Below are 11,278 nucleotides of genomic sequence, written 5' to 3'. Positions count from 1 at the left end.
GACAGACCTGTACCCACCAGTACTGTACCCCAGTGTTATACAGTGACAGACCTGTACCCACCAGTACTGTACCCCAGTGTTATACAGTGACAGACCTGTACCCACCAGTACTGTACCCCAGTGTTACACAGTGACAGACCTGTACCCACCAGTACTGTACCCCAGTGTTATACAGTGACAGACCTGTACCCACCAGTACTGTACCCATGTTATACAGTGACAGACCTGTACCCACCAGTACTGTACCCCAGTGTTATACAGTGACAGACCTGTACCCACCAGTACTGTAGCATAGTGTTATACAGTGACAGACCTGTACCCACCAGTACTGTAACCCAGTGTTATACAGTGACAGACCTGTAACCACCAGTACTGTACCCTAGTGTTATACAGTGACAGACCTGTACCCACCAGTACTGTAACCCAGTGTTATACAGTGACGGACCTGTACCCCAGTGTTATACAGTGACAGACCTGTACCAACCAGTACTGTACCCCAGTGTTATACAGTGACAGACCTGTACCCACCAGTACTGTACCCCAGTGTTATACAGTGACAGACCTGTACCCATCAGTACCTTAGCCCAGGGACGAGAATTTGCTAAGCTATTTCCTACGAACCTTACCAGGGTTGAAGGGCATCTTGAATTACTTTAGCCGACAGGATGAGAAATTGGTTTACACAGTAAAATTGGATGGATGCATTCGATCCTGTGCCTTGCAATGGACTTTCCATAAAAGAGATCATTCTGTTAATAAAACCAGGTTTAATATCAATATACATCATCAAGACCAGCACCTAGGTAGGTATACATGGACAGAGACGATAATTCTTGCTGGGTTCATGGGGAAATCAGCCAGGGTTCCTGCTCCTGATCACTGCCCAGTGACCCCTGGGTTAGAGAGGGGGGAAATCAGCCAGGGTTCCTGCTCCTGATCACTGCCCAGTGACCCCTGGGTTAGAGAGAGGGGAAATCAGCCAGGGTTCCTGCTCCTGATCACTGCCCAGTGACCCCTGGGTTAGAGAGAGAGGGGAAATCAGCCAGGGTTCCTGCTCCTGATCACTGCCCAGTGACCCCTGGGTTAGAGAGAGAGGGGGAAATCAGCCAGGGTTCCTGCTCCTGATCACTGCCCAGTGATCCGTGGGTTAGAGAGAGGGGAAATCAGCCAGGGTTCCTGCTCCTGATCACCGCCCAGTAACCCCTGGGTTAGAGAGAGAGGGGGAAATCAGCCAGGGTTCCTGCTCCTGATCACTGCCCAGTGACCCCTGGGTTAGAGAGAGAGGGGAAATCAGCCAGGGTTCCTGCTCCTGATCACTGCCCAGTGACCCCTGGGTTAGAGAGAGAGGGGGAAATCAGCCAGGGTTCCTGCTCCTGATCACTGCCCAGTGATCCGTGGGTTAGAGAGAGGGGAAATCAGCCAGGGTTCCTGCTCCTGATCACCGCCCAGTAACCCCTGGGTTAGAGAGAGAGGGGGAAATCAGCCAGGGTTCCTGCTCCTGATCACTGCCCAGTGACCCTGGGTTAGAGAGAGGGGATATCAGCCAGGGTTCCTGCTCCTGATCACTGCCCAGTGATCCGTGGGTTAGAGAGAGGGGAAATCAGCCAGGGTTCCTGCTCCTGATCACTGCCCAGTGACCCCTGGGTTAGAGAGAGGGGAAATCAGCCAGGGTTCCTGCTCCTGATCACTGCCCAGTGACCCCTGGGTTAGAGAGAGAGGGGAAATCAGCCAGGGCTCCTGCTCCTGATCACTGCCCAGTGACCCCTGGGTTAGAGAGAGGGGGAAATCAGCCAGGGTTCCTGCTCCTGATCACTGCCCAGTGACCCCTGGGTTAGAGAGAGAGGGGAAATCAGCCAGGGTTCCTGCTCCTGATCACTGCCCAGTGACCCCTGGGTTAGAGAGAGAGGGGAAATCAGCCAGGGCTCCTGCTCCTGATCACTGCCCAGTGACCCCTGGGTTAGAGAGAGGGGGAAATCAGCCAGGGTTCCTGCTCCTGATCACTGCCCAGTGACCCCTGGGTTAGAGAGAGAGGGGAAATCAGCCAGGGTTCCTGCTCCTGATCACTGCCCAGTGACCCCTGGGTTAGAGAGAGGGTAAATCAGCCAGGGTTCCTGCTCCTGATCACCGCCCAGTGACCCCTGGGTTAGAGAGAGAGGGGGAAATCAGCCAGGGTTCCTGCTCCTGATCACCGCCCAGTGACCCCTGGGTTAGAGAGAGAGGGGGAAATCAGCCAGGGTTCCTGCTCCTGATCACTGCCCAGTGACCCCTGGGTTAGAGAGAGAGGGGGAAATCAGCCAGGGTTCCTGCTCAGTGAGGTGGGTTGCAGGGATGGGGAGGGGCATGGGGGCTAGGGGAGGAGATGGGGGGGGGGGGGCGTCGGAGGGGGGGAGATAGGGGGGGGCGTCGGAGGGGAGGGGATCGGGAGGGGCGTCGGAGGGGGGGAGATAGGGGGGGGCGTCGGAGGGGGGGAGATAGGGGGGGGCGTCGGAGGGGAGGGGATCGGGAGGGGCGTCGGAGGGGAGGGGATCGGGGGGGGCGTCGGAGGGGGGGAGATAGGGGGGGGCGTCGGAGGGGAGGGGATCGGGAGGGGCGTCGGAGGGGGGGAGATAGGGGGGGACGTCGGAGGGGAGGGGATCGGGAGGGGCGTCGGAGGGGAGGGGATCGGGAGGGGCGTCGGAGGGGAGGGGATCGGGAGGGGCGTCGGAGGGGAGGGGATCGGGAGGGGCGTCGGAGGGGAGGAGATAGGGAGGGACGTCGGAGGGGAGGGGATCGGGAGGGGCGTCGGAGGGGAGGGGATCGGGAGGGGCGTCGGAGGGGAGGGGATCGGGAGGGGCGTCGGAGGGGAGGGGATCGGGAGGGGCGTCGGAGGGGAGGGGATCGGGAGGGGCGTCGGAGGGGAGGGGATAGGGAGGGGCGTCGGAGGGGAGGGGATAGGGAGGGGCGTCGGAGGGGAGGGGATAGGGAGGGGCTTCGGAGGGGAGGGGATAGGGAGGGGCGTCGGAGGGGAGGAGATAGGGAGGGGCGTCGGAGGGGAGGAGATAGGGAGGGGCGTCGGAGGGGAGGAGATAGGGAGGGACGTCGGAGGGGAGGAGATAGGGAGGGGTGTCGGAGGGGAGGAGATAGGGAGGGGTGTCGGAGGGGAGGAGATAGGGAGGGGTGTCGGAGGGGAGGAGATAGGGAGGGGTGTCGGAGGGGAGGAGATAGGGAGGGGTGTCGGAGGGGAGGAGATAGGGAGGGGTGTCGGAGGGGAGGAGATAGGGAGGGGTGTCGGAGGGACTGGTGACTCACCTGACAAAGCCTATTTGTTGACAGCTCAGTTCCGCTACCCGTTCATCGATGGACGAGGAACACACCAGTCTCCAGATATCGGCCTCCCGGTCGTAAACAGACAGATGGTTGTCCACGTTTACCTGAACTTCAACACAGGAGCGAACATCTCATTAACTATCTGCCAATCGCTCACGGGCCCTGTCCTGCTGATAAACATTCAGAATTCAACATCGACAGCCCAGACACAGGCCACTGGGCCCCACCGCTCCGTGCCGGGGTTTCTGTCCCACCGCTCCGTGCCGGGGTTTATGTCCCCCCGCTCCGTGCCGGGTTTTATGTCCCACACGCTCCGTGCCGGGGTTTATGTCCCACCGCTCCGTGCCGGGGTTTATGTCCCCCCGCTCCGTGCCGGGGTTTATGTCCCCCCGCTCCGTGCCGGGGTTTATGTCCCACCGCTCCGTGCCGGGGTTTATGTCCCACCGCTCCGTGCCGGGGTTTATGTCCCACCGCTCCGTGCCGGGGTTTATGTCCCACCGCTCCGTGCCGGGGTTTATGTCCCACCGCTCCGTGCCGGGGTTTATGTCCCACACCAGCCCCCTCCCTCCCCTCTCCATCTCACCCCATCACCATATCCTTCTATTCCTTTCTCCCTCATGTGTTTATCCAGCTTCCCCTTAAATGTATCTCTGCTCCTCGCCTCGACCCCTCCCTGTGGGAGCGAGTCCCACATTCTCACCCCTCTCTGGGTAAAGAAGTTTCTCCTGAATTCCCCATTGGATTTATTAGTGACTGTCGTATATTGATGGCCCCTAGTTCTGGTCTCTCCCCCACAAGTGGGAACATCTTCTCTACGTGTACCCTATCGAACCCTTTCATAATCTACACACCTCCATCAGCTCACCCCTCAGCCTTCTCTTCTCCAGAGAAATGAGCCCCAGCCTTTCCTGATAGTTAGAACCTCTCAGTTCTGGGATGGTCCTCGTAAATCGTTCTTGTACCCTCTCTAATACCTCTATATCATTTTATATAATATGGAGACCAGAACTGTGCACAGTGCTCCAAGTGTGGTCTAACCCAGGTATATGGAGACCAGAACTGTGCACGGTGCTCCAAGTGTGGTCTAACCCAGGTATATGGAGACCAGAACTGTGCACGGTGCTCCAAGTGTGGTCTAACCCTGGTATATGGAGACCAGAACTGTACACGGTGCTCCAAGTGTGGTCTAACCCACGTATATGGAGACCAGAACTGTACACAGTGCTCCAAGTGTGGTCTAACCCAAGTATATGGAGACCAGAACTGTACACGGTGCTCCAAGTGTGGTCTAACCCAGGTATATGGAGACCAGAACTGTACACGGTGCTCCAAGTGTGGTCTAACCCTGGTATATGGAGACCAGAACTGTCGGAGGGGCAGTACTGAGGGAGCGCTGCACTGTCGGAGGGTCAGTACTGAGGGAGCACCGCACTGTCGGAGGGTCAGTACTGAGGGCGATCTCGGGTGGATGTAAAAGATCCCGGGGCCTCTATTTGGAAGAAGAGCAGGGGGAGTTCTCCCCGGTGTCCTGGGGCCAATATTTATCCCTCAACCAACATCACTAACACAGGTGATCTGGGTCATTATCACATCACTGTGTGTGGGAGCTTGCTGTGCGCAAATTGGCTGCCACCTTTCCAACATTACAACAGTGAGCACACTCCAAAAAAAGTACTTCATTGGCTGTGAGGCGCTTTGAGACATCCAGTGGTCGAGGAAGGTGCTATATAAATGCAACTCTTTCTGTATTCCATCTGGAGCAGAAACTCTGGCTGGTTTCCAAGGTTCCCTCCCTCCTCCCCCAACAAAGTCAATGGCACAGAGACCAAACCCTCCCTCCCACCCACACAGATCGGGCCTAGCTCATCACAGGCCGGAGATGGGGCCTGGGCCTTGCCTGGCTGTGTGGGCCCCAGGCCCCAATCACCGCACCCGTGTGCCCACATTTGAGACGGTCGCCTTGCGAGGCGCATTTGACCGTTACAACGTTGTAGAAAAGCCGGGAGATCAAGTGCGGCACTCTGGCAACATCAGAGATAGCGGTAGACATCTGTGTCAACATCCGTCTCGTTGCCAAACCCTGTCGAAATCAGCCTTGCAATGGGAGCGAGAGAGGGATTTAATCCAGTCAATAATCAACAAGGGAATACTGAGAGTGTACAGCTCAGACATAGGTCACTGGGCCCCATCGCTCCGTGCCGGGGTTTATGTCCCACCGCTCCGTGCCGGGGTTTATGTCCCACCGCTCCGTGCCGGGGTTTATGTCCCACCGCTCCGTGCCGGGGTTTATGTCCCACCGCTCCGTGCCGGGGTTTATGTCCCACCGCTCCGTGCCGGGGTTTATGTCCCCCCGCTCCGTGCCGGGGTTTATGCCCCCACCGCTCCGTGCCGGGGTTTATGTCCCCCCGCTCCGTGCCGGGGTTTATGCCCCCCCGCTCCGTGCCGGGGTTTATGTCCCACCGCTCCGTGCCGGGGTTTATGTCCCACCGCTCCGTGCCGGGGTTTATGTCCCCCCGCTCCGTGCCGGGGTTTATGCCCCACCGCTCCGTGCCGGGGTTTATGTCCCACCGCTCCGTGCCGGGGTTTATGCCCCCCCGCTCCGTGCCGGGGTTTATGTCCCACACCAGCCCCCTCCCTCCCCTCTCCATCTCACCCCATCACCATATCCTTCTATTCCTTTCTCCCTCATGTGTTTATCCAGCTTCCCCTTAAATGTATCTCTGCTCCTCGCCTCGACCCCTCCCTGTGGGAGCGAGTCCCACATTCTCACCCCTCTCTGGGTAAAGAAGTTTCTCCTGAATTCCCCATTGGATTTATTAGTGACTGTCGTATATTGATGGCCCCTAGTTCTGGTCTCCCCCACAAGTGGGAACATCTTCTCTACGTGTACCCTATCGAACCCTTTCATAATCTACACACCTCCATCAGCTCACCCCTCAGCCTTCTCTTCTCTCGAGAAATGAGCCCCAGCCTTTCCTGATAGTTATAACCTCTCAGTTCTGGGATCGTCCTTGTGAATCTACTCTGCACCATCTCCAGTGCCTCTATATCATTTTTTTTTTTACTATGGAGACCAGAACTGTGCACAGTGCTCCAAGTGTGGTCTCACGAAAGATTCTCTCGAAGTAACTGTTCAAATGCTTGTAGTACTTACCATTGTAAAGGTCTGTCTCAGTTTTCTTCACATACGTCACTGAAAAAGAAATACATGGGATTTGTGAGCATTCCAACACTCTCCTGGCTGGTCTCCCCTTTGCCCTGCCCTCCCCTTTGCCCTGCCCTCCCTCTGTAACCATCAGCTCATCGAAAACCCCGCAGTACCCGTGTCCTAACTCACACCCAGTCCCACTCACCCATCACCCCCTGTGCTCACTGACCCCGTGTCCTAACTCACACCCAGTCCCACTCACCCATCACCCCCTGTGCTCACTGCCCCCGTGTCCTAACTCACACCCAGTCCCACTCACCCATCACCCCCTGTGCTCACTGACCCCGTGTCCTAACTCACACCCAGTCCCACTCACCCATCACCCCCTGTGCTCACTGTCCCGTGTCCTAACTCACCCCGAGTCCCACTCACCCATCACCCCCTGTGCTCACTGCCCCGTGTCCTAACTCGCCCCGAGTCCCACTCACCCATCACCCCCTGTGCTCACTGCTCCGTGTCCTAACTCGCCCCGAGTCCCACTCACCCATCACCCCCTGTGCTCACTGTCCCCGTGTCCTAACTTGCACCCAGTCCCACTCACCCATCACCCCCTGTGCTCACTGCTCCGTGTCCTAACTCGCCCCGAGTCCCACTCACCCATCACCCCCTGTGCTCACTGTCCCCGTGTCCTAACTTGCACCCAGTCCCACTCACCCATCAGCCCGTGCTCACTGCACCTTGTCCTAACTCACACCGAGTCCCACTCACCCATCACCCCCTGTGCTCACTGACCCGTGTCCTAACTCGCACCCAGTCCCACTCACCCATCACCCCCTGTGCTCACTGACCCCGTGTCCGAATTCACACCCAGTCCCACTCACCCATCACCCCCTGTGCTCACTGCCCCGTGTCCTAACTCACGCCCAGTCCCACTCACCCATCACCCCCTGTGCTCACTGCCCCGTGTCCTAACTCACACCCAGTCCCACTCACCCATCACCCCCTCTCCCCGTGGCGTCCTAACTCACACCGAGTCCCACTCACCCATCACTCGCTGTGCTCACTGCCCTGTGTCCTAACTCACACCCAGTCCCGCTCACCCATCACCCCCTGTGCTCACTGACCCGTGTCCTTCCTCCAGCTCCTACACACCTCCCTATCTGTAACCTCCTCCAGCCCCTACACCCCTCCCTATCTCTGTAACCTCCTCCAGCCCCTACACCCCTCCCTATCTCTGTAACCCTCTCCAGCCCCTACACCCCTCACTATCTCTAACCGCCTCCAGCCCCTACACCCCTCCCTATCTCTGTAACCTCCTTCAGCCCCGACAACCCTCCCAGAACTCTGCGCCCCTCCAATTCTGACCTCTTGCCCATCCCCCGATTCCCATCGCTCCACCATCGGTGGCCGTGCCTTCAGCTGCCTGGGCCCCAAGCTCTGGAACTCCCTCCCTGAACCTCTCCGCCTCTCTCTCCTCCTTTAAGATGTTTCTTAAAACCGACCTCTGTGACCCAGCTTTGTCACCTGTCCGTAATATCTCCCTGTGTCTCTCGGGGTCAAATTGTGTCTCACTTGCACTTTTGTGAAGCTCCCTGGGATGTTTTACGAAGTTAAACTGCTTGAACTATATAAAACACTGGCTAGGCCACAGCTGGAGTACTGCGTGCAGTTCTGGTCACTGCATTACAGGAAGGATGTGATTGCACTGGAGAGGGTGCAGAGGAGATTTACCAGGATGTTGCACTGGAGAGGGTACAGAGGAGATTTACCAGGATGTTGCACTGGAGAGGGGACAGAGGAGATTTACCAGGATGTTGCACTGGAGAGGGTGCAGAGGAGATTTACCAGGATGTTGCACTGGAGAGGGTACAGAGGAGATTTACCAGGATGTTGCACTGGAGAGGGGGCAGAGGAGATTTACCAGGATGTTGCACTGGAGAGGGTACAGAGGAGATTTACCAGGATGTTGCCAGGACTGGAGAATTTTAGCGATGAGGAAAGATTGGATAGGCTGGGGTTGTTTACTTTGGAACAGAGGAGGCTGAGGGGAGACCTGATTGAGGTGTATAAAATGATGAGGGGCCTGGATAGAGTGGATAGGACGGACCTGTTTCCCTTGGCAGAGGGGTCAACAACCAGGGGGCGTGGATTGAAAGTAATTGGGGGGAGGTTTAGAGGGGATTTGAGGGGAAATGTCTTCACCCAGAGGGTGGTGGGGGTCTGGGGGGGAACTCACTGCCTGAAAGGGTGGTAGAGGCAGAAACCCTCACCACATTTGGATGTACACTTGAAGTGCTGTAACCTGCAGGGCTACGGACCGAGAGCTGGAAAGTGGGATTGGGCTGGGTAGCTCTTGGTCGGCCGGCACAACACGGACACGATGGGCCGAATGGCCTCCTTGCGGGTGAAACGTTGGAGAAGACCCACGAGTCCTTACCGACAGCCCAAATGGTCACTGCGGCAGCAGCCAGTAGGCAGGCGATCGCTATGGTGATGGCCACGACTCTCCGGCCCGCTGCACAAGATTCAGGACGTTTGTTGGGCCCAGTTTTCAGTCCGGCTGGAAAACAAGGAGGTTAGTTACCAACCGCGCTGTAAGGATTTCAAATCGAACCGCCAATTACAGAGGGAGCGCCGTACTGCGCTGTCGGAGGGGCAGTACTGAGGGAGTGCCTCACTGTCGGAGGGGCAGTACTGAGGGAGTGCCGCACTGTCGGAGGGGCAGTACTGAGGGAGTGCCGCACTGTCGGAGGGGCAGTACTGAGGGAGTGCCGCACTGTCGGAGGGGCAGTACTGAGGGAGCGCCGCACTGTCGGAGGGGCAGTACTGAGGGAGCGCCGCACTGTCGGAGGGGCAGTACTGAGGGAGCGCCGCACTGTCGGAGGGGCAGTACTGAGGGAGCGCCGCACTGTCGGAGGGGCAGTACTGAGGGAGTGCCGCACTGTCGGAGGGTCAGTACTGAGGGAGTGCTGCACTGTCGGAGGGGCAGTACTGAGGGAGCCCCGCACTGTCGGAGGGGCAGTACTGAGGGAGTGCCGCACTGTCGGAGGTGTTGTATTTCGGATGAGACATTAAACCGAGGCCCCGTCTGCCCTCTCGGGTGGATGTAAAAGATCCCGGGGCCACTATTTGGAAGAAGAGCAGGGGGAGTTCTCCCCGGTGTCCTGGGGCCAATATTTATCCCTCAACCAACATCACTAACACAGACGATCCGGGTCATTATCACATTGCTGTGTGTGGGATCTTGCTGTGCGCAAATTGGCGTTTCCCACAATACAACAGTGACCTCATTGGGACATACAGAGGGGGCGATAGTTGCTGGAGAGATGGCTGTCCCCCACTTTCTTTCCATTTTGCATGGCCACATTATTTCACCAAGTACACCCTCACACTTGAACCCCCAGATCCCCTCCCGCTCGCCCCCCGCCCCCCCCTTCCCGCACACTCGCTCCCCCGCCCTCCCTAATCGGCCCCAATCCCCACACGTCAGCAAACCCCTTTCCCGAGCTCCTCCCACACACCAACAGTCTTCAAACCCCACCCTGAACCCCCTCCCGATACCCACTGCCCCACTGTCGCTCCCACTTGCCCCACCCAAAGCACCCTGCCTCACCACAGTATGCACATTTCGCAACCCCCCACCCTCTCTCTATACCCTCCCACCAGCCCCTCCTCTCAAAAGCCCACCTCACGACTTCCCAAAACCCACTCAGACCAAGCAGGGCCCAAAAACATGAGAAATAGGAGCAGGAGTGGGCCATTCGGCCCCTCGAGCCTGCTCCGCCATTTAATACCATCATGGCTGATCCGATCATGGACTCAGCTCCACTTCCCCGCCCGCCCCCTTATCCCCTTATTGGTTAAGAAACTGTCTATCTCTGTCTTAAATATATTCAATGTCCCGGCTTCCACAGCTCTCTGAGGCAGCGAATTCCACAGATTTACAACCCTCAGAGAGAAGAAATTCCTCCTCATCTCAGTTTTAAATGGGCGGCCCCTTATTCTAAGACCATGCCCCCTAGTTCTAGTCTCCCCCATCAGTGGAAACATCCTCTCTGCATCCACCTTGTCGAGCCCCCTCATAATCTGATACGTTTCAATAAGATCACCTCTCATTCTTCTGAATTCCAATGAGTAGAGGCCCAACCTCCTCAACCTTTCCTCATAAGTCAACCCCCTCATCCCCGGAATCAACCGAGTGAACCTTCTCTGAACTGCCTCCAAAGCAAGTATATCCTTTCGTAAATACGGCGACCAAAACTGCACGCAGTATTCCAGGTGTGGCCTCACCAATACCCTGTATAACTGGAGCAAGACTTCCCTGCTTTTATACTCCATCCCCTTTGCAATAAAGGCCAAGATACCATTGGCCCTTCCTGATCACTTGCTGTACCTGCATACTAACCTTTTGTGTTTCATGCACAAGTAACCCCCAGGTCCCGCTGTACTGCAGCACTTTGCAATCTTTCTCCATTTAAATAATAACTTGCCCTTTGATTTTTTTTCGGCCAAAGATCACGGCTGATCTTCGACCTCAACTCCACTTTCCCGCCCGATCCCTCGATTCCCTTAATATCCAAAAATCTATCGATCTCGGCCTTGAATATACTCAACGACTGAGCCCCCACAGCCCTCTGGGGCAGAGAATCCCAAAGATTTATCAACCTCTGAGTGAAGAAATTCCTCCTCATCTCAATCCTCAATGGCCGACCCCTTATCCTGAGACTGTGTGACCCCTGGTTCTAGACTCCCCAGCCCCGGGGGGGAAACACCCTCCCTGCATCTACCCTGTCAAGCCCCCTCACAATCTGGTGTGTTTCAATG

General features: G+C 57.0%; 1 protein-coding gene across 1 annotated transcript in view; it reads right to left on the bottom strand.

Moving 5' to 3' along the window:
- The window catches only part of LOC139250202 (serine protease hepsin-like), a 41,978-nt gene that overhangs the window by 9,925 nt on the left and 20,775 nt on the right, over positions 1–11,278 (bottom strand). Inside the window, exons 4-7 of the mRNA XM_070872696.1 lie at positions 8,892–9,014; positions 6,461–6,499; positions 3,289–3,415; positions 627–749 (exon numbers count right to left, since the gene is read on the bottom strand). Of these exons, the coding sequence (XP_070728797.1) occupies positions 627–749; positions 3,289–3,415; positions 6,461–6,499; positions 8,892–9,014 (412 nt within the window). The remainder of the gene's footprint in view (positions 1–626; positions 750–3,288; positions 3,416–6,460; positions 6,500–8,891; positions 9,015–11,278) is intronic.

This window comes from Pristiophorus japonicus, unplaced genomic scaffold, assembly GCF_044704955.1.
Source record: "Pristiophorus japonicus isolate sPriJap1 unplaced genomic scaffold, sPriJap1.hap1 HAP1_SCAFFOLD_350, whole genome shotgun sequence".
NCBI lineage: Eukaryota > Metazoa > Chordata > Chondrichthyes > Pristiophoridae > Pristiophorus > Pristiophorus japonicus.
The sequence above is the reverse complement of the archived record's forward strand: the minus strand, read 5'-3'. Positions and strand labels throughout refer to the sequence as shown.